General features: G+C 41.1%; 2 protein-coding genes across 13 annotated transcripts in view; one reads left to right on the top strand and one right to left on the bottom strand.

Moving 5' to 3' along the window:
• cacna1aa (calcium channel, voltage-dependent, P/Q type, alpha 1A subunit, a) overlaps nucleotides 1–11,824 on the bottom strand; it is an 80,126-nt gene extending 68,302 nt beyond the window's left edge. For 6 of the 12 annotated variants that reach the window (XM_086088015.1, XM_086088852.1, XM_086088331.1 and 3 more), the window contains exon 1: nucleotides 10,155–11,818. In XM_086088015.1, coding sequence (XP_085944141.1) covers nucleotides 10,155–10,503 — 349 coding nt within the window. In that variant the 5' untranslated portion in view covers nucleotides 10,504–11,818. Of the gene's footprint in view, nucleotides 1–10,154 lie in introns of all 12 variants that reach the window. The other 6 variants (XM_086088766.1, XM_086088241.1, XM_086088941.1 and 3 more) reach the window with 5 other exon arrangements.
• A 6,878-nt stretch (nucleotides 11,825–18,702) lies between these two features.
• alkbh7 (alkB homolog 7, RNA demethylase) lies at nucleotides 18,703–23,093 on the top strand. The gene is made up of 4 exons (XM_086087896.1): nucleotides 18,703–19,097; nucleotides 21,965–22,138; nucleotides 22,224–22,348; nucleotides 22,445–23,093. The coding sequence occupies exons 1-4, from the start codon at nucleotides 18,825–18,827 to the stop codon at nucleotides 22,563–22,565; spliced, it is 693 nt and encodes a 230-aa protein (XP_085944022.1). The 5' UTR covers nucleotides 18,703–18,824; the 3' UTR covers nucleotides 22,566–23,093.
• Nucleotides 23,094–23,456: the final 363 nt, after the last annotated feature.

Raw genomic sequence — 23,456 nt, 5'->3', positions numbered from 1 at the left:
AATCCACTTTGTGTGTGCGTGCGTGTGTAAAAAATTTTACTTTTCAGGAGACCCCAAAAATTGTGTTTGTGTCATATTACATCCTCAAAGACAGCAAGCCAGTTTTTCTGGGGGGAAAAAAGGAAATTTAACAAATTGTGACTTAAGAGGCGTCAAAATTGATTGATAACAGTAATTGACAACTCGTCAATGAAACGAACTATTTCAACAACTATTTCAATAATCGAGTAACCCTTCATTTATTGAAATAGTTGTTGCTTAATTTGATTGACTACTGGTAGTTGTCAAGTTAACTTTGACACCTCTGAAGTCAAAATTTGTTCCATTTCATTTTTTTCAGTTTTATTGTCTGAGTCAGAGCTGAAGTTTGGGCTGTGCTCAAAGCTGGCATCTTGCTACTTTTCAATCCCCAATCTTGTCGTATACTAACACTAAATGTCCGCGGGGACGAGCATGACGTCATCCTCCACCACTCCACTCCTCCCTTAAGAAACTGTGGCGTGTTCGCCCTGAACACTCCACACTGAAGGGAAGATACAAGCTAATAGGTGCTGCTGTAAAAAAGTCAGCGCTCTTTGTACTCATCTGGGCATTGGTGGAGCATGCATGATGTAGAAAAAGCTTTAGAATTACTGTACCTTTTTTAACTGCACAAGGCACCTTTAAAGAGACAGCAACGTTAAAAAAAAAAAACTTTGGGGAGCTTTTAGCCATGTTAAAATGCTAATTCCCCACTAAAAAACACCACCAAAGTGGTGTTTTCCTCCATTCGCCCCTCAATGAGAAATTCTAGGTCATTTCGCTCTCCAAGCACCAGCCCCTCCCAACCAGAGAAAACCAGCTGGTACTCACTTTATGACGTCATCAGGTGCGGACCTACCCCTGCACCGCCTATCCGGACTAAACACACGCCCACTTTCTCTGAGACCTCCATGCTTGCAGGATAGTGATCAAAGTAGCCTTTATCTGTAAACATTCTGTCCAAATGAATTTCAATCAATCAATTATACTTCACATTTGCAATGCCAGAGTGCAATAACAATTGGCCGTCTTAAATAGCGATGCGGACATTGACGTCACGCCGCACGTGTCCCAAAATGGGTGTTGTTAGAGCAGCCATTTTGGCAGAAGACGTGTCTGCCACTTTGATTAAATGGCAAACGCCACACTGATTGATCATTGATCATTTAACAATGATTGACAGTTGTTGTGGACCAGCTGCCACAACGAGAAAAGGCAAAAAAAAGGAATGAGCATTCTCCAGGCTACTAAAATAGGAACCAATGCGTAGCCAATGGATCATAGCAGCCATAAAAAGGGTGAACATCAAGATGGAGGATTTGGGATCTTCCTCATTGCTTGTGTAGTGACCACTTCATATCAGGTGAGTCAATTACTGAATCAGTTAGTCGTGTAGATATAGCAAGATTGTATAGTTATTAAATGAAGGCAAAAGACGTGATCAGGCACTTTGGTGGCTGAATCAGCATTTGGTAACTTGCCTGACCACACGCAAAATGTGGGGGAAATTATCTGTTTCCTTTGTTTGTGCTGCTATGATTTTTTTATGGCATAACTGACGGCGGCGGCGGCGGCCGAATGAACAGATGCTAAGTTGCTAACGTACCTAAATAACACTAGCATTTTGACCACACATAAAGGGGAAATAAATCCAGATTATACAAACTTGTGAAGCTTTACTATGATCAGATTTGAAAGTATTCACCAGTGAGAGAGGGGGTAATTCCACGTAGCAGCGTCGCCGAATTGAAAAAAAAAGCACTCCTGACACTTCATCGGCAATGGTAATATTATCCAACCTGCCCACCTCATGCATGTATATAATGTCCTTTTCATCAAAATGAGTGTCAATGATCTTGGGCGGCAAGTTGACGGATAAACGCTAGCCTTATCCCTCCCCCGTCATTTTAGTCCATTAAGGTAACGCCACTACTTTCCTGCCACAGGGGGGCGTGTTTAGAGAAATAGTCACGTGACGTCTGGATCTCCATTCCCAGAAAGGTTCTGCGGTGGCTGACACTTGTGCAACAAGTTGTAGTGGTTAGCGCGCTCGCCCTGTAAGCAGAAGGTCCCGGATTTGCGGGCCACTCCGTTGTTTTTTTTTCTCCTCCCTTCCTCCTCCATTGCGATTTCTTGCGGCAAAGGAGCCATTTTGTTTCAAATCTTTATTGAAGAATTGAACATCCATCCAATTTCGTTTCCACATTTAAAGAAGCAAGGGCTTCGTTGGCATTCAGAGAGTGCTCAAACTCAGCGCTCCAGAGTTTTGTGGGCGGTGCGAGCTGCAGGACGAGAGGTGCGCGGCAACCACACGGAGAGAGACAGGGTTTTATTGAACCGGAAAAAAATAGCCAGCAAAATACCTACACAGTAAATTCTGTAGAGTAAATTTGACTCTATTTAGAGTGGGACCAAAAAGACTAAGTTTTAGAGTAGGCTGATTTTTACACTCGGAAGAGAGTAAAATAAAGAATTGAATTTTCTTTAAATAAAAGTCACTCAAGGGTTGTGGAACAGCTGATCTACTCCCTGAGCCACGCAACTACTGCTGTGTGCTAGCATATCGCTCGTGTCAATTGGAATTTTCGTAACTCCAAGAGTTTTTGGTCTCCTCTTGGAGATAAGCAAACAATAGGAGGGGCATAGCTCACGTGGTAGTGTGGCAGTCTCCCAAACTGAAGGTTGTGAGTTCGTTGGAATGTTTTTTTTATTTATTATTATTTTTAAAAAGCACACACACGGCTCAGCATATATTTTATAAAATCAGTGAAATTAAAAATGACAACATTTGTGTACACCCCATTCAGCATGTGATATTTGAGATTCAATGAGATACTTTGTGCGTGAGCTCCAGTGCCTGAAGGAACTTACGATATGGATCAATTCACACATTTATTACCAGACAGTCAAAAGCTATGAGTTAGGCATATTGAACCTTGAGGGCAAACACACACGCATGCACAGATTGCAAACACACAGTAATGCGCGCACCAAACCAAACACGACTCACGGCTGCCAGGATCAAAACACCTCCACAATACTTAAATTAGCATCATAAAAAGCGAAAACAGCCCTTTGGAGGAAGGACAAGATGTAGTGCGACTGGCGAGTAGAGTGAGCGGGACAGCAGTGAATGGGGGGGAGGAGAGAGTGGGGGAGGATGACGGATCAGGTTGAAGCAAGAGAGAAAAGGTGCAAGCAGACAGTGGCGAGAGGTGACGACAAAAACCTCAGCTCCTATCAATCAGAGATGGAGGGGTGACAAAAGGAGCAGAGCGTCTAAAAGTGTGTTTGTGTAGACCTGTCTAGGGATGAGCTCATCATAAAGACAAAATGTCATTGAACAATTTCAGCACACTCAGCTCCCATTCAGGATTTAGCACATTTGATGGTGGTCATACAATTTGTTCTGTGATGCTAAAACACTGGCGGATTTGATCAAATTTCAACATACAACTGTATTTGTAGAAATGATTTGCAAGGTACAAACAGTTGCCATTATAAGTACAGAATATAGTGAAAACACATTTTAAGCAACATTAATATTATTATGTACCCATAAGCAGAAGTATAGCATTCAAAAATAATTTTTCGTTGTGGTTTCAGGAACAATGAGTCTCTCGCCTGATTTTAAGACTCCACGGGCCCGTCAACACAATGTGACACAACGCAATTGTGACATGCAGTTAGGTAGCTAGCTGCCTATGGCTACACCCTGAAAAAGCATCTTCTCTTCGGATACTAGTAAGCCATTTTAGAGCGCCTCATCGTTGGCCATGAGTTTCATTAGAGGAGGAGCAAGTCTGACGTGACTGCAAGCATGTGGACAGGGCTTCGTACTAGCACGACCGCTTTGCGACGAAAACAAACCGGTGGGCTATGTACCAGCCACTAGAGACTTTAAGCTGCATTTTTACATACTAATCATTAGGGGTGTTAGAAAAAATCGATTCGGCAATATATCGCGATATTACAGCGCGCAATTCTCAAATCGATTCAATATGCGGTTGAATCGATTTTTAAACATCATTTTTTAATGGGAATATAAAAAAACCCCGTCTTACTTAGGGTTAGGATTTACACATTAAGCATGGAAGAATGTTATATTAATAGAACATTAAGCCTTAATATTTGATTTCAGTGCTGTTCAAACATGAAACAGACTGCACCTGAATTTTCAGATAAATACATTTTCATACAAATCTTACAGTGTACATGTACAAGTTTACTGATTAGTATTTTCTCAATTTGAGTTTTAAAAAAATCGCAATAATCAATTTATGGATTTGTATCGGGATTAATCGAATCGAATCGTGACCTATGAATCGTGATACGAATTGAATCGGCAATTCACACCCCTACTAATCATTCAAATTTGGCAGCGTTATCGCTGCCAAATTGAAATAACAATACTTTATCTGTGTTTAATTTAGATCAAAGGTTAAATGTAACCAGATTTAAGGCATTCGAGAGGTGTGGTTACACTGTATTTATGACCCAGAAATGATTGTGCGTCCAGAGTGTTTGAGCCTCCACTGTATTGTGTTTAATGATTTAGAAGCAGAGTTTGACACACTACTTCTTGATCAATCCTTTGAACACGACAGCATCTTTGACGTGTGTATCCGCTCTGTATTTTTTCCCCCTCCCATGTCTGTTACATCTCTCTGCACGAGCAGCAGTTTCAGAGAGAGACACAACAAAAGTAGAAAATGATCTCCCTATTTCTCTTTTCAGTCCACAAAGTAATTGGTATCTGGATAAATTCATAGACAACACTATATAACTTTCAATGGACTTAGCCCTCTATGGTTTGGTTGCATTATATTACTGTTTTCTTTATTACCTCCATAAAATGTGATAATGCAAAGAGGTTGTTTTTTTTTTTTTTACATAAATGGTGCTGTTTTTGGTGAGTTTGATAGCAGGCTGACACATACACTTGATAAACTAAAGACACCAGAAGCCAAATGCAAGAGCCCTGAATGAAGAAGTTGTCTGATGACATTCCGAGAGTCATACTGGAATACCGCATCACATGTTTTGAGGTGTGCTGCGGTCAGGATAAACTCTAAATCAAACTATTACTATTACTAAAATAACATACACATACATGACCGACCATCGAATTCCAATCATCCCTTCCCCCATTTTTTCGCCATCTATATTCCCTAGCTCTACATCAATTGATCATACATCATTTATCCACACCTTTCATATATCCGCATCTAGCTATCCTTCCATGCAGTCACCCCTCACTTACGCATACACTCCATCCATCTCCACTTCCAACAAAGCAGCAAACTTGACAAATGAGGTTTGGCTTCTAAAAGTCCTGTTATCTTTAAGATGCGACAGCTTGAGGAATTTGAGTTTGAGAACAGCCACGACAAGACGTTACCAAACCAACTTGGAAACAAATGAAAAAGCACCTACATATCAAGACACAAAGTGAAGGGATGTTTATTCTTTGTAGTTACCAACTGACACTTGCGAGCTGCAGGAAAGAAGAAAAAAGCAATACATAATTTAGATTCTGCAGTAAACACAGATCACGGACTCTACGTCCACCCAAAAACAAGCACGGTCGCTCATTTATGGTGTGACTGTATTTCACTGTCCAACACTTCCAATCGATTTTCGAGTTACCTTCTCATCTTTCTTTGCACAGCGCAACCAAAAAGCTAAGTTAGCTGTGGTGCAAAGCAATGGAGACCATGTGGGATTTGTAAAATCATCAAGTAAAACCCTTTATTCTACACTTGAACATTTCTACGGAGATCATAGTTGCTACGGAGGACTTGAGCTTATTGACTTCCTCTCAATTTACAACAGCAGGGGGGTGGGGGGGGGCACTTCAATGTAAATGGATGGCGCACTCAGCACCATATGGTTTACAGACAGTACATGCACATTCATATGTATGAAGTGTGTCTGTGTAGCCACATTCATAATACTGTATGTATTGAACTATCACTTAATAAAGCTTGCACCAAGGAAACTTCATTGGACAAAAGAAATACGAGGGATGAATACGTGAATAGACACAGATAATAACACACGTACACGTTGTCGTATAGTAACACAACTGCATGACATCACATACGCATTTGACAAGGTCACAGGGTAATTTGGGGTCAAATGTCAGAAGGAGAGTAGATGAGGGCAGAATTTCATTTCCAAGGTCCTATAGATGACCTATTTAGTTACAGCAACCAACTGCGTGTGACATCATATGTGAGTCAATTACACACTGTAGCCGCCCATTCATTATCATAGAGTCAGGCTCTGAGACATAATACATGAATAGCTCATGCAGCTGTATAAGGCATACACTGATCTAAAAAAAAGTCTACACATACTCATGTTCAAATGTAGGTTTTTATAGAAAAACAACACCAAAGCTATAAAATTTAAAAATTTTAAAAATAACCTGGTTGCATAAATATACACACCCTCACACTAATACTGAGTTGCAGCACCTTTTACTACAACACTAAATCTTTTTGTTTGTGTAGGAGTTTGTGTGGCATATTTTGATGTGCCAAAACTTCTCCATATATGTATGTGTGTTATAAATGTATTGTTTTGTTTTTATCCAGAAGTGTTTGCCTACGTGGTTATATTGTCTGTTTCCCCCTAAAATAATATTAAATTCCATCCTTAAAGTATGCCAATTGTGATTAAACAGCCATACAATGGGGACATGAGCACATTGTTATTTATGTGCCAATCCCCGGTGTCTAAAGTCAGTTCACAAATAAATAAAGCCTTTCAATGAGTCCACAGAGACACATGCATCTTGGTGCATCAAGACATATTATTTTCCTTCCATGCATTCATTCTTCACAGAACAGATCACTTCTGAATCATCACAAACAACATGAGTCCAGACAGACTGTAAATGGCACTTTACACTTTACCAGACATGATTCTTTTTTTTATTCAAATGAGCTGTGTTGATATTATTTCAAAGCACTTTACTATTATAGTACATGGAGTCCATCACATTATACAGTATGTGCAAGATAACTGGCATATCTTTTAAGACCCCACTTCATATTTCAAAGGCTTTGAAGCCACTTTAAATACGTATTTTTCCAGTATTTCTATGACGATCAAATAAAGTAGACAATTTACTAGTAAAGTGTTGTTTGCAGAGCCACGTTAGTTAATGCTGTTAAAAAACACATCGCACTACATACAGTACATGGTCTGCAGTTATCTGAAATGCCCCAATTGTTAAAGAATCATCACCAATTTCCTCGTTTATTGCTGCCAAGATTAGTTTTCCACTTTAACTCATGAATGACATAACTTGCAGTCATCTACAACCAGTGGTGTACTGTATGCAAATATACTGCGAATACCCAATTCTTTTTCAGCCAGCATTGTGTATACCCACTTCTCAAAGCCCCTGATGCACACCATTTTTTTACTCAAGTAATGGTGAAGCCATGGCCCACCATCCTCTGCTTCTAATTGGCTGGTACCCGCTACCTTCGCTGATTACATTGGCTAACATTAGGCATGAGGACTGATAAGCTAATTGGAAGTAGAGTAGGGCGGGTCACGCCAAAGAAAATAATCCTTCAAATAGTGTCCTGAGTGGTAACGGCAGCCTGGGATTTCAGTTCAACGGAAGCTTTTTGCGCTCGTACACCAGAGACTTGATCGCGGTATGGATTTGATCCCTGAGGTGGGCGCCACCGGTTACGCACTAACCTATGTTGAACGAGTTTACCTGTGCTTTTATAGTAGCTACGATGGCATTTAATAAATGTTTGCGTATGGCATTCAGAAACATTTGTTCATGTCAAAATATTGGGGTCATTTTTTTTTTTTACTATTATTTTTAATTACGCAAGTAATTAACTGATGAGAAAAAGAGGAGGATAAGAGTGTGCAGTGGATCAAAAAATGTTGAAGACAACCTCATAACATTAAATGTAGAACTAATTAACACATAAAAGGTGCTCTTCAAATTTGGTGGGCAAGAAATTGTGATTAATCATGATTAATGAAAATTCTAAGATGTGATTAATCTGATTTAAAAAAAATCATTTAACAACTCTAGTTAAAAGTCAAAAATTGGGACAAATACTCAAGATTCAGCCTAAAACAATGTTGAGGTCTAATAGCGACGTTTTTTTTTTTCTTTGTTCACTCAATATTGTTTTTCAACATTATCTATACTCTACATTTAGAGCATTCCCACTTCTGCAGGGACCACTACAGGCACACTACTGTCTACAACAAACCAAATAGTTGACGATGAGCATATGATGGGATAATGTTTTTAAACCGTTGTAGCACATTGCTCCTCAACAATTCAAGCTTTGCCTCTTAGCACAATCCAACCTCTCTTCATAGATTTCTCATGTTGTCAACTTGAAACATTGTACCCGAATGTCGATTGTTGAACTCAAGTAACATTCATGATTAATTGTAATGTATTTTCTGCGCTCTAATAGCGGTCTCATTAAAAGTATACAAGGTCAAAGAACAAATGGCAATAAATGGATGAACCATGGGCGTTGCTTTTCCAAGTTGTGTTACAAAGCTGTATATTTTGCATGATACTTTCTAGACTTTCATCAGCATAATACTTCATGGACAATGCATCATGGTGCAAGATTTAGTTCATATAGATAAAGTTATGACTTGGCTTTCTTCATCTTTGCTCAACAGCAAGTACAACAATTCTTCTGCAAATTTTAGTTCAACTATTATGAGCATCCAATAACAAAGATAGGGCAATGAATACAGATTTGAAAGCAACAGAAGTCCAGGCGATACCGTTTCAACATTATTGTAAAGGTCAACGCTTATTTTGTCCTCTTCTTGTCATATTTTTGGGTAAATGACGATACATATAATTAACCAACCTCACACTTGTCTCTGTCATGTGTTTTAATGGTTCTGCCCATTGAAAACATTCAATAGAAATTTGCACGATGAATTGCTTTCACAGTAACACATTAACCTGGACAAGTGAATTTGAATGTCAGCACTAGGTTATGTAAACTAAATCCAAGTTATACGACCTCAGCCTCCTTTTGAACAGCTCCGTCGTTTAGTAAATAGACTGTGAGTCATAAGCATAAGTAGCTCCTGCATTTCACCAGAGCAGCCCAATTAGTGTGTGTAGTTATGTCACAGCTCAAGCATCGGCAGCGATCAATACAATCATTACTCTAATTTCCACTCATGTCATTAACACTCACAGAGCACAAAGTTTAATTTACGCGGATTCAGACGAACATCACTCACACAACTTGAAAATGGAGAAATCTCTTGCGATTCATTTACGCTGAATGGTGCAATGTGCAGATACATGCACACGGAGAGGGAAAGGAAGACACATTCATGCAGATTTGAGCCTTTTTAGTCTTAAAAATAATGAAAAACGACAAGACATGGTCTGTACAATTGAAAAGATGGCCATGCCTTCAAGCTCACACGCACGCCATAACTAGAAAGACACCTGCAGAATTGTAATACGGAAGCTTGCGTCATAGACATGCACACACATGCTCAGGTCTCATTGCTCCCAAAGGACACTTGATTTTTGGAACCCAATGCGCAAGATATCCCCATGACTGTCTATGTGGTCAGACCTTTGTTCTCGTAAAGCACTAGGCACAGGTATACTACACACACCCACACACCGAAGCTGGTTCTCCTCTCTCCTGGAATCACCCATGCCTCCATTACCCTCCTCTCCCAGTTCTTTCTGCTAATCTGTACTTGCTGACATCAGCAACCAGCAGCGCCCCCTAGATACCACCCACACCCCCTCCTATCTGCATCAAAACACAATTACACACACAGACACGCACGCACACGCACACGCACACGCACACGCACACAGAGTCCATTCAGGGATCATATATCAGGCTCCCATGTGATGTGACGTGGAATTACTAACAGAAGTGATTGATGCCGATCAACAGCTCATAAAAAGGGGGCTGCAGTTTCTGCCGCCACCTTTTCATTAAGCGTAAATTACAAGTCCAGCCTCAGTCACGTGGACATGCATTCTTGTTAGATCTCTGTCATTCACTCCATCATGATGAGCCTACCTGCTCTTCAGTGGGATTGTACTTACAACAGTGCAGGTAAAGGATATGGCCATTCGGTGATCTTTTTGGCGTATTTTCTCACAAAGTTGTCTTCACTGAAAATAAACAAGGAGCGGTTGACAGTGAAGCAGTTCTGGCGGACTGGTATGGGGTTGTACAGGGCCATAGTCCGGGCCCTCTGCGCCATGGATTGCTTGTACATTCTTTGGGTTCCTGGCCCCCCGGGTGGACCGTGGCCCATCCCATGCCCATGGGCATGCCCGTGCCCATGTCCATGCCCATGACCGTGTCCATGTCCGTGTGGTCCTCCTTGTCTGGCTCCACCACGGCCACCTGGGCCCCCTCCACCGGGCCCTCCACCGTACCTGGCTGGTACCTCGTCTCCAAACCGCGCCATTCTCTGGAAACCAGAAGCAGCCAATCTTGACGAAGCAGCGGAGAAGGAGACCGGTGCTCAGATGCACAGCCACACATTACATCCCATCTGGATCAGAACATCTCATATGTTCGAATGGGTCGAGGTTGTGCAGCTTCTGGTCTGGGGGGCCACGTAGAGACCACCTTCCCTGTCCGTCTCTGCCAGGGGCCAACCGCGGATGCCAGAGAATCAAATGTTTGGTCTTTTGACTCGCACTGAACGGCGTCTCAAGTCCTACAGTAGTCTTGGATCCGTCCAAACCCTGAGGACGAACTCCCACCGCCAGATCATGGGGACTTATTCAACACGAACCATGGCTCGTCATGCCTGCTGCATCAGAACGCTCCACAGGCGCCACAAGATTTAGTTCTTCACTGTCATGACAACATGTCATGACAGTACAGACGCCTCTAAAACGGCACGGGCCTAATAAATCACATTCACGGCATCTAATGGTAAAAAAACAACTCAAACGTTTAGTGGTCAGATGGTGCAATTCTTCATCCCTGAAACCACCGAGTTCACTTTAAAAACATTGGAAATAGAATGCGACCATTATTTAATTAATTAATTAATTCTAAAACATCCGCAATATTTGGTAGTGTTGCGATAACGTGGCGGTGTGGCACTGCTAATTTTACCTTAAAGTGGAAGGTCTGACAAGCCTCGAACGCGAGAGGGGGAAAAAAAATGTCATTGGTTTAAAAATACAAAACGCCGTGCAAAAAGGGAAAGGCGGAGAATCCCATGTTGCTTTAAAATGTCCATGCCGTCGTAGTGGAGATGAGAGCGGCGAACTGCATCCTCCTCCCTGCTTGCAACACCTGCCTAGCCATCCACGGACGGAGAGGACACACGGCGTCAAAGACACGAGTGGGACGGCCTCTTCCCCGCCGTCTTACACTCTCCCATGGACAGAGTCTCTCACCGTGTCCCGATCAAGTCGAACCTCCTTCTTCTTGGACCGCTTGGATGTCCGGATAGAGCGTCCTCTTGCTCTCATTGGAGTGTATGGGGGAGGTGGTGCGGGGTGGTGGTGGTGGCTTTCTCCACCTGCAGCCCCAAGGGGAGGAGAAGGAGAGGGACGCAGGAATGGAGGGATGGATGGAGACAGTAATGAAAGAAATGATAGAGCGGAGTATGTGTCTCAACTATGCAGCCACACAGCTGACGTATGCACCGTACTGGGAGCGCTCGAGCCGCACATACGTTATGACGCAAGCATCTACTTGCACACGTATGCCATTTGCAGCCGGCTTCAGTATTGCTTCGCGCTCTAAACCGAGCCCTGATTCATGTCAGTCACAATAAGGACGAAAATGCCATCAGTACTGATCTCCCTCTTTGAAGGCGTATTCCAAACTTCATTTGAATGCGCATAGAAATTGCCAAATGCATGCGCAGAGCAGAGGAAAGGGGTGTTGGTTAGATGCGGCGCGTACACGTGCGCACCTGCGCGCGCATACGAGTCGTGTGTTTGTTCGAGATGGAAGGAGAAGAAGGAGGGAGGCTATTCTTAGTAACAGACATTTGGAAATTAATGGAGGAGGAGAGCGCTCTATACTCTACCCCCCACCTTCCCCACGTTGGCCACCTTTCCTCCCCTCCCCTCACTCATAAACAGTGGCATCTGCAAGGTGTGACCATTTGCTATTACATGCACAGCTCATACACAACATACAGTGGCGCCTCCAACCAGTTGAACGCACAAGAATTGTAGTACAATTACAATTTCCCGCCCCTGGTAATATGTCTCAATAAACACAATTTGGGAGTTTAAACAATGTTGTTGTGTGTTGTTAAAAGACTTTCGCTCAGTCAACAAAACTGAGTTTTATATTGCTAATGGTACATGCGATGGGAAAGAGGAAAAGTGACATGATGTCTCCATTTTATCAATAACCACAGAAGCACAAAAAAGCAACTTAATGCAGAGTATTCATCCAGCATTTTCCTTTTTTTTTCCTTTTTCTTTTTTTTCTTCTTCTTTTTTTATAAAGAGCTCAGTATTGTTCATTCGGTAATGTCATCATCATTGCTCTTTTTTTTCCTTTTTTCTTTTTGTATGTGGGTGAGTATGTGTGTGCTTGCGAGTGTGTGTGTATTCGTTAGTTCACCAAAAACCTATTAAAAAAAATCCCATACCGTTCACCAAAACCGAACACCGCCGTCAAAGAAAACAAAGGAAAGTGCATTTTCATTTCTGCTTATCCTCATTAAGATCATGGGTGTGCTGGAGCCTAACCCAGCTGACTTTGGGTGGGAGTTGGGGTACTGTTGTACAGTTGTACACAGTACCCCAGAAAAATAACCATTCCATAAATGTAGGCACACCTGCACATTATAATAAAAGCCGTAGCAGCAATTCTGCCTTTTACAAATATAACTGCAGTGGCACTGCTTGCGGTGAACACCGGGGGCAATCACCCCAGGTGCAAAATGTTGGAGATTACAAAAACACATAATGGTAGTAGCAGTAGTAGTGCTCTAAATTATATTGAGCGCCTTCACAGTACCTTGGGACCCCGAAGCCCTACCCACTAGAGCTGACCATAATAAGTTATTCAAAGCTGAAACTATTGAGTGTTAATTTAATCAGCCATTTTTTAATTAATTTATTCTCAGTTTTAGTCCAGTTTCAATCACGCTTGTTAGTTTTTAACATAGTCAACCTTATCTCATTTTTATTGATTTAGTCAATCTTGAGTCGACTATTACAGTTTGTCTCCATAGGTTTGGCACATTTCTTGAAACTGCGATGACATTTTCAAAACTGCAAGCTCATTTGGCCAAACAGACTGACATTTGTGCACAACCTATCAGTTCATTAGCAAAAGCACATATCTATCCCAAAACTGCTCACACATGCTTCACTGCAAGTTCCTTTCCCAAACAAAGAGCTGGTACTGTCACAACTGCAAAGATCCTTCTCAATTGCTTTGGCTCATCTGCATTCACTTAGTGCTTTTGCCAAAAGTAATGGATGATTTTGCACAACACCATGGATCATCTGCAAAAGCTAATATCTCTCCCAAAACAGCTTACCTATGTGTCAAAATCAAATTTCTATGTCATACAAGTAGTCAGTGCCCCCAAAATGCATCGTCCCTTTGGTATTCTGTGAGCACTGCCAGTCAAAATCATTAAATGTTTTGTCACAACAGCAGAGGTGCCGCTAACAAAATAACATTTTATATTAAACTGAGGGGGGGAAAGTATTTTACATAAGCAGTTTTCAAAGTTTGCGGTTTGGCATTCTCCACTCAATTCTTTATTTTACTCTCTTTCAAGTGTAAATATTAGCCTACTCCAAAACTGATTCTATTTGGTCCCAATCAAAATAGAGTCAAATTTACTCTACAGAATTTACTGTGCAGTCACGATCATCACCTTCCCCGTCTTGGCCATCGTCCTCATTCTCGTGGCCATCCATACGCTGTTCTCTGTTTGGCCAAAGGTTTTCATCCACGTCGCAGTGGATATTTTCCCTTGTAATGCAGCAAGGAAAAATGTCTCAACCATCCTCTACACTGATCCCCAGTGATATGCTGGACAATTTTTGACAATTGAACAGATGATTTTGCATATAATAACTTGAAATCCTGCTGACATGTTTTGGAGAGGATAGCCATTAGACTGAAAAACAACTAATCCAGTTCGATCAGCAAGATCTACTCATTTGGAAAAATGTGCTACATGTGGGCACATTGTGCTAACTGTAGGCTAAATGTACACAACCATTTGCACAGGCAATTGAGACATGTACTAAGACATTGGCAATTTGATGAAAGCAATGAGAACTGCCATTCAGTTGACACCAATTGTAAGGTGGTTTGGGGATTTGCCCATGGTATTCTGAAAATGTCATCTCAGTGTCAAGAAATGTGCCAAATCTATGGAGAAAAACTGTAATCTAGCATTTTAGTCTATTCTTTAGTCCAAGAAAACGTATTATTATTATTTTTTTTAATCAACATTTTAGTCTAGTTTTAATCAGGACAATCATTTTACCCCTGCATTTTTTTTTTGTCAGCAGATAATGTTGAACATTTCAGATCTAAAACTATTACACATAAAATGTTCTCTCATCTTTTTGATGAAAAACAACTTGACACACAATTACAATATATCAAAGTGGCTACTATGGCTCCATGCTATGAGCTAGTAAATTAGCCAGCATTATTTAGCGGTTGGATTAACATTATTGTTGGAACACTATAGCCGTTGGATTTTTATTACATTATAATTATAATTTACTTTTTCTTAACCGTTCACGTCACCGTGAATCCACTTCCTGTCTGTCCCATGTGTTTGTGCATGATTTGAGAGGTTGTGTGTCACTGTGTGTCACATGACAGTGTCAGAGTGACAGACTAGCAGACAAGATTTTACAAAATCATATCATTTTTGTCTTGTTTTTGTTCAGGAACTAAAATGTCCATAGATTTTAGTCTTGTCTAGTTTTAGTCCGTTGAAAAATGTGTGTTGACGAAATTGATTTTGTTTAGTTTTCGTTGACGAAATTAACACTAGGGACCAAAGCATTATGTGTGTATGTAAATTGAAAAAGGGATGGGCAATGCCACATAGACATTTGACGTGGCCTGCTACATACAGTATACACTCAAATGTGAAGGCTTATATTCGCATTGTTGAACAAGAGAGACAACAGCCCTGACAGGCCAAAAAGGCTCAATGCTGGAGTGCTACTCAATTCAAGTTGATTGAACCTGCTCCATTTGGATAAAAGAAATGCTGTTTGTTATTTGATTGTATGGATTCCTTAAATGAGAGGTGGGGGGGGGGGGGTACTCTGTAGTGAGTCCCTCTTATAAGCACAGCATAGGATTGTAGCCCACAACATCACAGGACAACCTTTCTTAAAAATCTATTATGTTTCCTAATTGATTGACTGCAGAAAAAGCTGGCTCTGTGAATGGGAAATGACGATACATATTTAAGGGTGACCGGGAGAATTATTCGCCCCGTGCTGGAGATTGAAACAGGAGAGAAACCTTCCTTGTGCAGACTACAATCAATAACAGCACGACCTTAAACGTCTATCTGATACGCCAGAAAGCAAGGCGATCGTTTAGCTGTGTGTCCATTTAAGCAATGCTTCCGACTGTGAGAGGCTCCATGACCCCACCACAAGGGCATGCAGACAGAGTAAGATAGATGGATGGATGGATGGATGGATGGATGGATGGATGGATAGGTAGATAGATAGATAGATAGATAGATAGATAGATAGATAGATAGATAGATAGATAGATAGATAGATAGATAGATAGATAGATAGATAGATAGATAGATAGATAGATAGATAGATAGATAGATAGATAGATAGATAGATAGATAGGGACCCTTGTGGATGAAGCCAGAGGGCAGCCATTTTAGGATGCCACTTTGACTGACAACTTATGTTGTTGTTTTTCCACTGAAAACACTGTTATGAGTGTAGGATCCCTGTAATGAGAGGCTCGAGATGAGCGAACTTCAATGTTTGCATCAACCTTTCAGAGTATATCATCTCAATATCGCTAACTGTGACTCACAGAGGTAAGGTTCACATTTGATTTTGCAGTGATTTTTATTTATTTTTTTACCTGTTTGGGCTTTACTTTCACTTGATTGTTGATGGCAAATATTTAAGGAGCACCCACAAATATAAATTATAAGAGGAAATTAAAAATATTTTCTCAGCAATAAAATGTATATGTAACGCTGCTCCCAGACTTATTGGTACAACTGTATGTCATACACGGTGGCATTTTCATCGTAGAGGCAGAATATAACATGAAAACGCCGCGGAGAAATCAATGAATTCAAGTTAAGTGGCATTAGTGAGTGGCAACGTAAAATGGCCACCGGTGGCTTCACTTCCCAACAGCGAGTAAGCGGCATTGACAGTCCAGTCATATGTACGTCCGTAATGTCAGGGGGCAGCCATTTTGCCACTTGCTGACTGAAAATGATATGCTCAGATATTGCTCAGGATTCGGGGAACAATCAATCACGACTCAGAAAAACTCAGAAAACAGGTGAGCCGTGATTGTTCCGTACCTGAGCCTGAGCAACTGTAATGTCATCTTTAGTCGACAGTGACAAAATGGCCGCCCCCTGAGTTGGATGAAAGCGGGTGGATTTCGCTGCTTGACTCATATTCCACAAACGAAATATTAATCAAAATACCGTGTTTAGACTGGTGGGGCTGAATAGAACATATTATTGTGAATAATTTTTTTGTGTTGACTTCCCTCTTAAAGTTCCTCTGATAAACCTAAAATAAAGTTCAGATGTTCTATTAGGCTCTTCCTGATATTTTGTTCCTGAGACCGTACCTACAGTATGACACCATTACTTTTTACCACAGTGACCAGAAAGTGTTTAAGACAAGACATACTTTAAAAAAATGGTGGATAGCTGACTTTGTCTTAAGATGTGAGGAGAGGGCCAAAAAAGGAGTGTCGTGACTCAATGATTCATAAGACTGAATAATTCAATGGCTGGATGCTTGTAGTGCACTCCGCCCCTGCTGAACCCACTCCATCCGATGTAGACTTGAGATGTAAACCTCTGCAAGATGAATCCACATCATTGCAACAGAAAAACTGGATGTTTGTTTCAAATATAGTGTTACAGTGAGAAAGACAACAAATGAAGAAAAAAAAAAGGAATTGGGGTCTAATGCTGTATTTGTATTTTATTTTATTTTATTTACATATTTTCAGTCATGCTACACATACCAACTGCATTGAGCAGTGGTTACCCTGGTTGATACCCTGATATTTTGCACAAAATACATAATATGCCACTGTGTTATTAGGGCTCCACATAATTACATAAAATCCATTGTAATTGCATTTGGATCCAGTTATACAGTGAAAAACAGGAGGATGACTAAGGCTGGGGGCAACAACATGGCATTCACCAATGAAATGGGTACCACATCAATCATGTGTATGTGTGTGTGTCTGTCTGTGTGTGAATTGAGTGTTGGTGTGGGGGTATAAGATTTATTGCAGATGCTCACTGAACAAGACCACCAGTAGGCTCACAGAGGGTGCACTAATCATCCTTTTATAAATAATGGATGTGTTTGAACATGGATATTATGTGTATAATAAGCATAATGTATGTTTTAACATCTCGGATGAATAAAGCTGTGGTAGTAGTTCATCCATAAGGCGAGGGCCTCAGGTTTAAGACTTGATCCGGACCAAATAAATAGACTTGCCATGGACACACAACACAAGTAACTCCTACCTACTATGAATTGTGGAGGCTGGATGATTTCCTGAGTATCACCGAGACGCCATTGAGCAAGGCACCGGGCACTACTCCTGTCATGTGCAAAGCCCCCTCACTCTGACTTGCTCCCTCACTGCATGTGTGGGACAGAACAATTCAAATATATGCAGTTAGTAAAAACAAAACAAAACAAAAAAGTACAAACATAAAAGAGTGGGGGGAAATCACCTCCTCCATCCATTCATCCATTTTCCAAAACGCTAAAGTTTAATTATTTCCGTGCATTAATGTCTCAATCCCTAACTGGTTCTTTGGCACAAGATACTGTATCTCAATCAGATCAGCAATTGTATGCCAACTATTCTATAGTCTCTGTGCACCACTATGGCTGGTTCTTCAGTAACAACACAGTGAGCAGAGAAACGGTTCCATGTCCTGAGTGCTAAGTAGGTCAAATTTTGGTCTGTCCCCCCCCCCCCCCCCCTTCTTCCTTGGGGAATCTGTAAGGATGAAGTCATCAGTTTATCTAACAAGTTTATCTAACAAGTTTACTAAACGCGCGCACATATTGCACCATGAGATGGCATGTTATCCTACACACGCATTATGATTTCCTGTGCAGGTATATTTTATGCACAATAAAATGGACCAATAAAACTAAAACGTATTAACAGGGTCCACCAACAAAACCGGTAACCTTTTTCAAACAAAGACAATGGTGCTTACTGTTCAGTGTCGATTTATGTTCAATACTATGGTTAACCTGAATAGATGGTGTGGCGTTGCCAGACGTCTCTTCTTTTTGGTGTGAACCAGTTTAGAAAGAAAAAATGCAGACGTGACTTTAAAATCCCGATTTTTACTGACCTCGAGTGGTCATATTGAAGAACTGTAGGATCACTATTTTGCTCTGGCGACGCTACCCAAAATGCATCACGTTTTAAAGATGGCGTCCTACGCTGGTAGTTGAATCGAAGAAAAAAAAAACAGCTATACGAAACTAATACTAAACATAACAGTGCGAAGATTGCATTTTAGACAGAAATATGAAACTGCTACTGAATGCGGCAAAAAGTCTTAATAAGGTAACTTTTTACAAAAGTCCCGTTCGCTACCTGAGTTTTGTGGCAGATAGCGGCCTGAAAGCTGAAGGGGACGACCCGCTGATAGTCGGGTCAAGCCGGGCTCTGGTGCAGAGACTCGGGTCACAGGTTGAGGTGATGACGGCCTTCCTCACCGAGGAGGAGGAGGGTGACCTTCTGCGTGAGCTGGAACCCGGTTTGAAGAAGAAACGTTACGAATTTGATCACTGGGATGATGTAAGTCCTAATGTATTACTATTTTCACAAACAGTGTAGTCACACTAGGTTACCCCTCGTATACTAATCAACACTATCATGCAGTACTAGTGCAGTCAAAATAAATGCCACGAAATGAAGAAGAGATTAGTGAGAATAAATTCATACAACTTCATAGCAATAATATTAGAATTTAGGTTTTTATTTTAGGAGAAATTGTTTTTCTTTTATTTTATTATGTTTTTCCCCTACTGACACTATTACAGGTGACATCGATCACATCATATCATTTGCAACATTGACATCCGAACGAAGGGCTGACTGGTAGAAGCCATGTCTGATTAGTAACCCGTCCTCATCTATTCTTACTATACGCATCAGTCATATACATTGATTATGATAGTCATTGATTCATATTGTTATCAATCCCAGACTTAAAGGTGTATTCAAGGATCTTTTGTCGCTGTGTCTTCCGGGTGGATCATCTTAACGATTTGTTATTGATCCCATCAATCAATCTGCCATAACACCGTTGCACACTTGAAGTGCTTCTAGCATGTAGCCGCAGGGCTTCGGATTCAGCCATTCATCGTTGTAGCTCCGCCGATCTCACCGCATACTTTGAAAAATGGCTGACAGTTGCAAGAGAACATCCGTCTATGACATAGGTGTCAAACTCCGGTCCTGGAGGGCTGCAGTTCTGCAGGTTTTGGATGTTTTCCTTCTCCAACAGAGCTGTATATGATGTGATATATGATCAGCTCATCAGCAAGCTCTGCATAAGCCTGATAACGATCCTGCTAATTGGATTTAGCTTGTGTAGGGAAACCTCCAAAAACCTGCAGGACTACAACACATATGGTCTATGAAATGAGACCGGCTGCAGAGACTGATTAAGATGATGATGAAGATGAGGTTGCATGTTCCCGACATGTGATAGGCGTTTCCCCCGGACAAGCAGGAGCGCTGGTAGGATGCTTTTTTTTTTAAGTGACAAATGAACGTTTGGCTTTTACTTTTCGAGAAGATCCTTAAATACACCTTTAAGTCTGCACGCTCCTCGCTAAGTTCATCTTGAGTAATGTCCGTGTTTAAGTTGCAGCTAGTACCAAACATTTGGAATTGATAAATCGGTTCCCGGACGCCACCAACAGGCCCACCCAACCAGGCAAGCAGCCAAGGCGAACGCATGCTCGTTTACCAGTAGCGTCTTCGCTGACCTTGGATCAGCTTTCACACATGTTGTGGCTTCCAGAAGAGTCGATGGGCTTGCATTTTGCCCATTGCGTCCACAGCAATGTTCACTCCATTCTGGTCAGTTCAGCCACCACTGTTGCCAGCATCCGATGATGCTTAGATCTGAGCGCTCACCAAGGCCAGCCCACTCGGCGGAGTAGCCCCTGCTATGCGCATCCCGGAACCATGTTTCCAATCCCATTGTAACTATTTACAGCAGATACATTGCAGCCACTATACAACCTTATCACGACAGCCTTGCATGTTGCAACAAATGTCCAAACAGATATAGAGCCAGACAATGTTTACATTCTTACAGGAACAGCAATACATGTTATCAATACAGGTGTATAAACAAGAGTTAACCTTGGCAGTGTCAGCAAGTAATCATATGCTAGATTTACATTATTCAAATCATGACAGCTCTAGTTTTGGGTTAATTACTAATATATTGCAATAATTTCATTTGGGTAAGACATAATCCACAATTTAATGATGTGAGTTACTGATTGCAGCTATTGTCTCAAACTCTGCAAATTCTTTCACTCTTTTCACGATCCGTATTTTCTTCTCAGATGAGTCTTCTTTTGATTGAATGAAGATCCTACAGTCCATGTTTTGTCTCTAAATCCATTCTTTCTCAAGTGTCGTACCCTTTTCGTTTTGTGAGATTTTCATTGACGTAGACATGTTTACCTTTAAGCTTGTAGCAATCTCTCAAAAGAGCAATACTTTTCTCACTGTCAACAAACCTAATCAGAACTGCCGGTGGTTGTTTTCCCCCCAGTTGGAAGTGAAAAGCACATCTGAATGTGCGCTGGATCCACAATTAATCCCAAATCTCTGAGTTGAGTTGTCACTTGTTGTTCGACAGTCTCGTTCGCTGAAGCTTGGTCAGAATCAACTGCACTTGTGCCGGCCGCAGCTCTCGCTGGAGGGCCGCAGCACGGTTTGATCTGGATACCTGTAACTATCACATCGTTGATACGAAGATTCTGTTCCAAATCATCCACTTTTTGTTCCAAGGCGACAATGTGTCGATCTTTTTCTTGTGTCTCTTTCTTCAACTGCTGAATTTCCTGCAGAAGTGGCTCGATGCTCTTTTTCATTTTCGATGACCATTTCTTTGAGTTTTGCAAGTCTCGTCAGCTCTTTTCCTGCCAGGCATATTGCAACAATGTAGTTAAAAATCCCAATATCAACAAAATAGAAGTCACGAGCGAGTGCAGGATGCGTCCTTGAGTTGGAAGTGAAAAAACAGAAAGTGTTGTTCTTGTTTCACTTTTAAAGTAAAAGATAGCAAATTGCAAAGCAGAACTAACTCACCACAAAAGCATGTCTGTGATCGCCAACATTAGGTGATCGATTGGGTCATTTAATTTAGCCAATCACCTTTAGTTAGACCGTATCGTAATACAAGTGGTTACAGACAGCCACTGGGTGCACCATCAATCGCTTTCTTGAACAAAAGGTACCAAAATAGATGCCTAGGAAATCACCTAACATGCAGGCTGGCTGACAGTTAACCAGGTAACAGCCAGCCGCAAACCTGAGCTCACAACAGCCAACTTTACACTCTTATTTGTTGATTCCCATGTCATTCACCAGGTTAATCTTAACCATGCTTTCTGTGCTCACCTCCTTCCATTTAGGCTATTCATGGATACAGAGAAACGGAACGTGAGACGTGGGGAGCAGCATGCCAGACCATCTTAACCCGTGTCCGATCTGTAGCGTTTGCCACAGGAAGCTCAGTTCTTGGCCCTGTCCATGTCCTAGATCTGGACAAAACCGGCTATATCAAACCTCACATTGACAGTGTCAAGGTAAATGACATTAAAATTAATGACAATTGGAAATGTACAGTATAACAACTATGCACTTGTTTTGTGTCTTTTTTTTTTTTTACAGTTCTGTGGCAGGACCATCACTGGGTTGAGTCTTCTCTCAGATAGTGTCATGCGCTTAGTCAAAGAAGATGCTCCCAGTGAGTGGCTTGACCTGCTGCTGCCTCGACGCTCCCTCTATATTCTAAGGTTTAGCACCGATAGTACCTTATTTGGAAATGTAGTTGCTGTGGCTATCCCTTTACTTCCCTTTCGTACTAATGTCTTTCTCCTCTCATATTACAGGGACCAGGCCAGATACAACTTCACTCATGAGATCTTAAAAGAGGAAGAGTCTTTGTTTAATGGATTGAGAGTGCCTCGACAGCGACGCATCTCTGTTATTTGTCGGAACCTTCCGGCTTAAAATGCACTTTAGCTCAGCGGAGATATGAATTCTACCTGAGCTCCAAAGACAATATAAATGGCCTTCATTGGTTGATGTCATCTTCACTGTATATATGGGCAGTAGTCCACGTCCAGAATGAAATGTGCAAGATGATTTGTATTTGATGAAAATACATTACCAAGTATGTTTTGAATCCATATTTTCATGGATTACAATAATTATCACCTTTACATTAATAAATAAATGTGTTACCTCTTATCATGTTTGTCAAATATGCAGTCCTCTACGATGTATTTATTTTCCCTGCAAATCTCAATTTGTTGGCATGTTGACAAACTTATTCGATCTTGGCTGGTGGTAAAGATGGTATAAATGGTTCAAAGCAGTAAAATATTTTGTCATCTAGTATGAGCAACAAAGAAGAAAGAAGAAAAAGTTATCTAAGTAGCTCATTCCCTTAACGGGTCCCAACACTATAGAACATTATGGAAGGGACACCTGCACATCATTTAAGGAATTAATAAATCTTCTGGGGTAAGGATGAAACATCAATTGTCATCATTGACATCAGTCCAATTGTCTTGATTCAACATTTGTGTACCATATATTTCGGCTTATCTGTGCTTCCAGATAAACTTATACTTGTCCACAAGCTTTCACATGAGATATTTGAATGCCAGCTAAGTGAGCCGTTTGGGCGTACTGGTCAGCCATCTGCTACTTGTGTCTAATTTGTGGTCAGATTTATTGCATGAAATAACTACACTGGGCTGACTGAGCTAATGCATTTAGTTTGTGTACCTTAGCTGACGTCGGGTGGAATCCTCATACCCCCCCCCCCCCCCAAAAAAAAAACCTTCTCAGGAGACCCCCAAAAATGGCATGTTTGTTAAACTTATAACATTAAAT

The sequence above is a fragment of the Leptonotus elevatus genome, chromosome 1, assembly GCF_054856555.1.
Source record: "Leptonotus elevatus isolate MCC_2025b chromosome 1, RoL_Lele_1.0, whole genome shotgun sequence".
Classification (NCBI taxonomy): Eukaryota; Metazoa; Chordata; class Actinopteri; order Syngnathiformes; family Syngnathidae; genus Leptonotus; species Leptonotus elevatus.
This window is presented reverse-complemented; position numbering and strand designations above follow the sequence as displayed.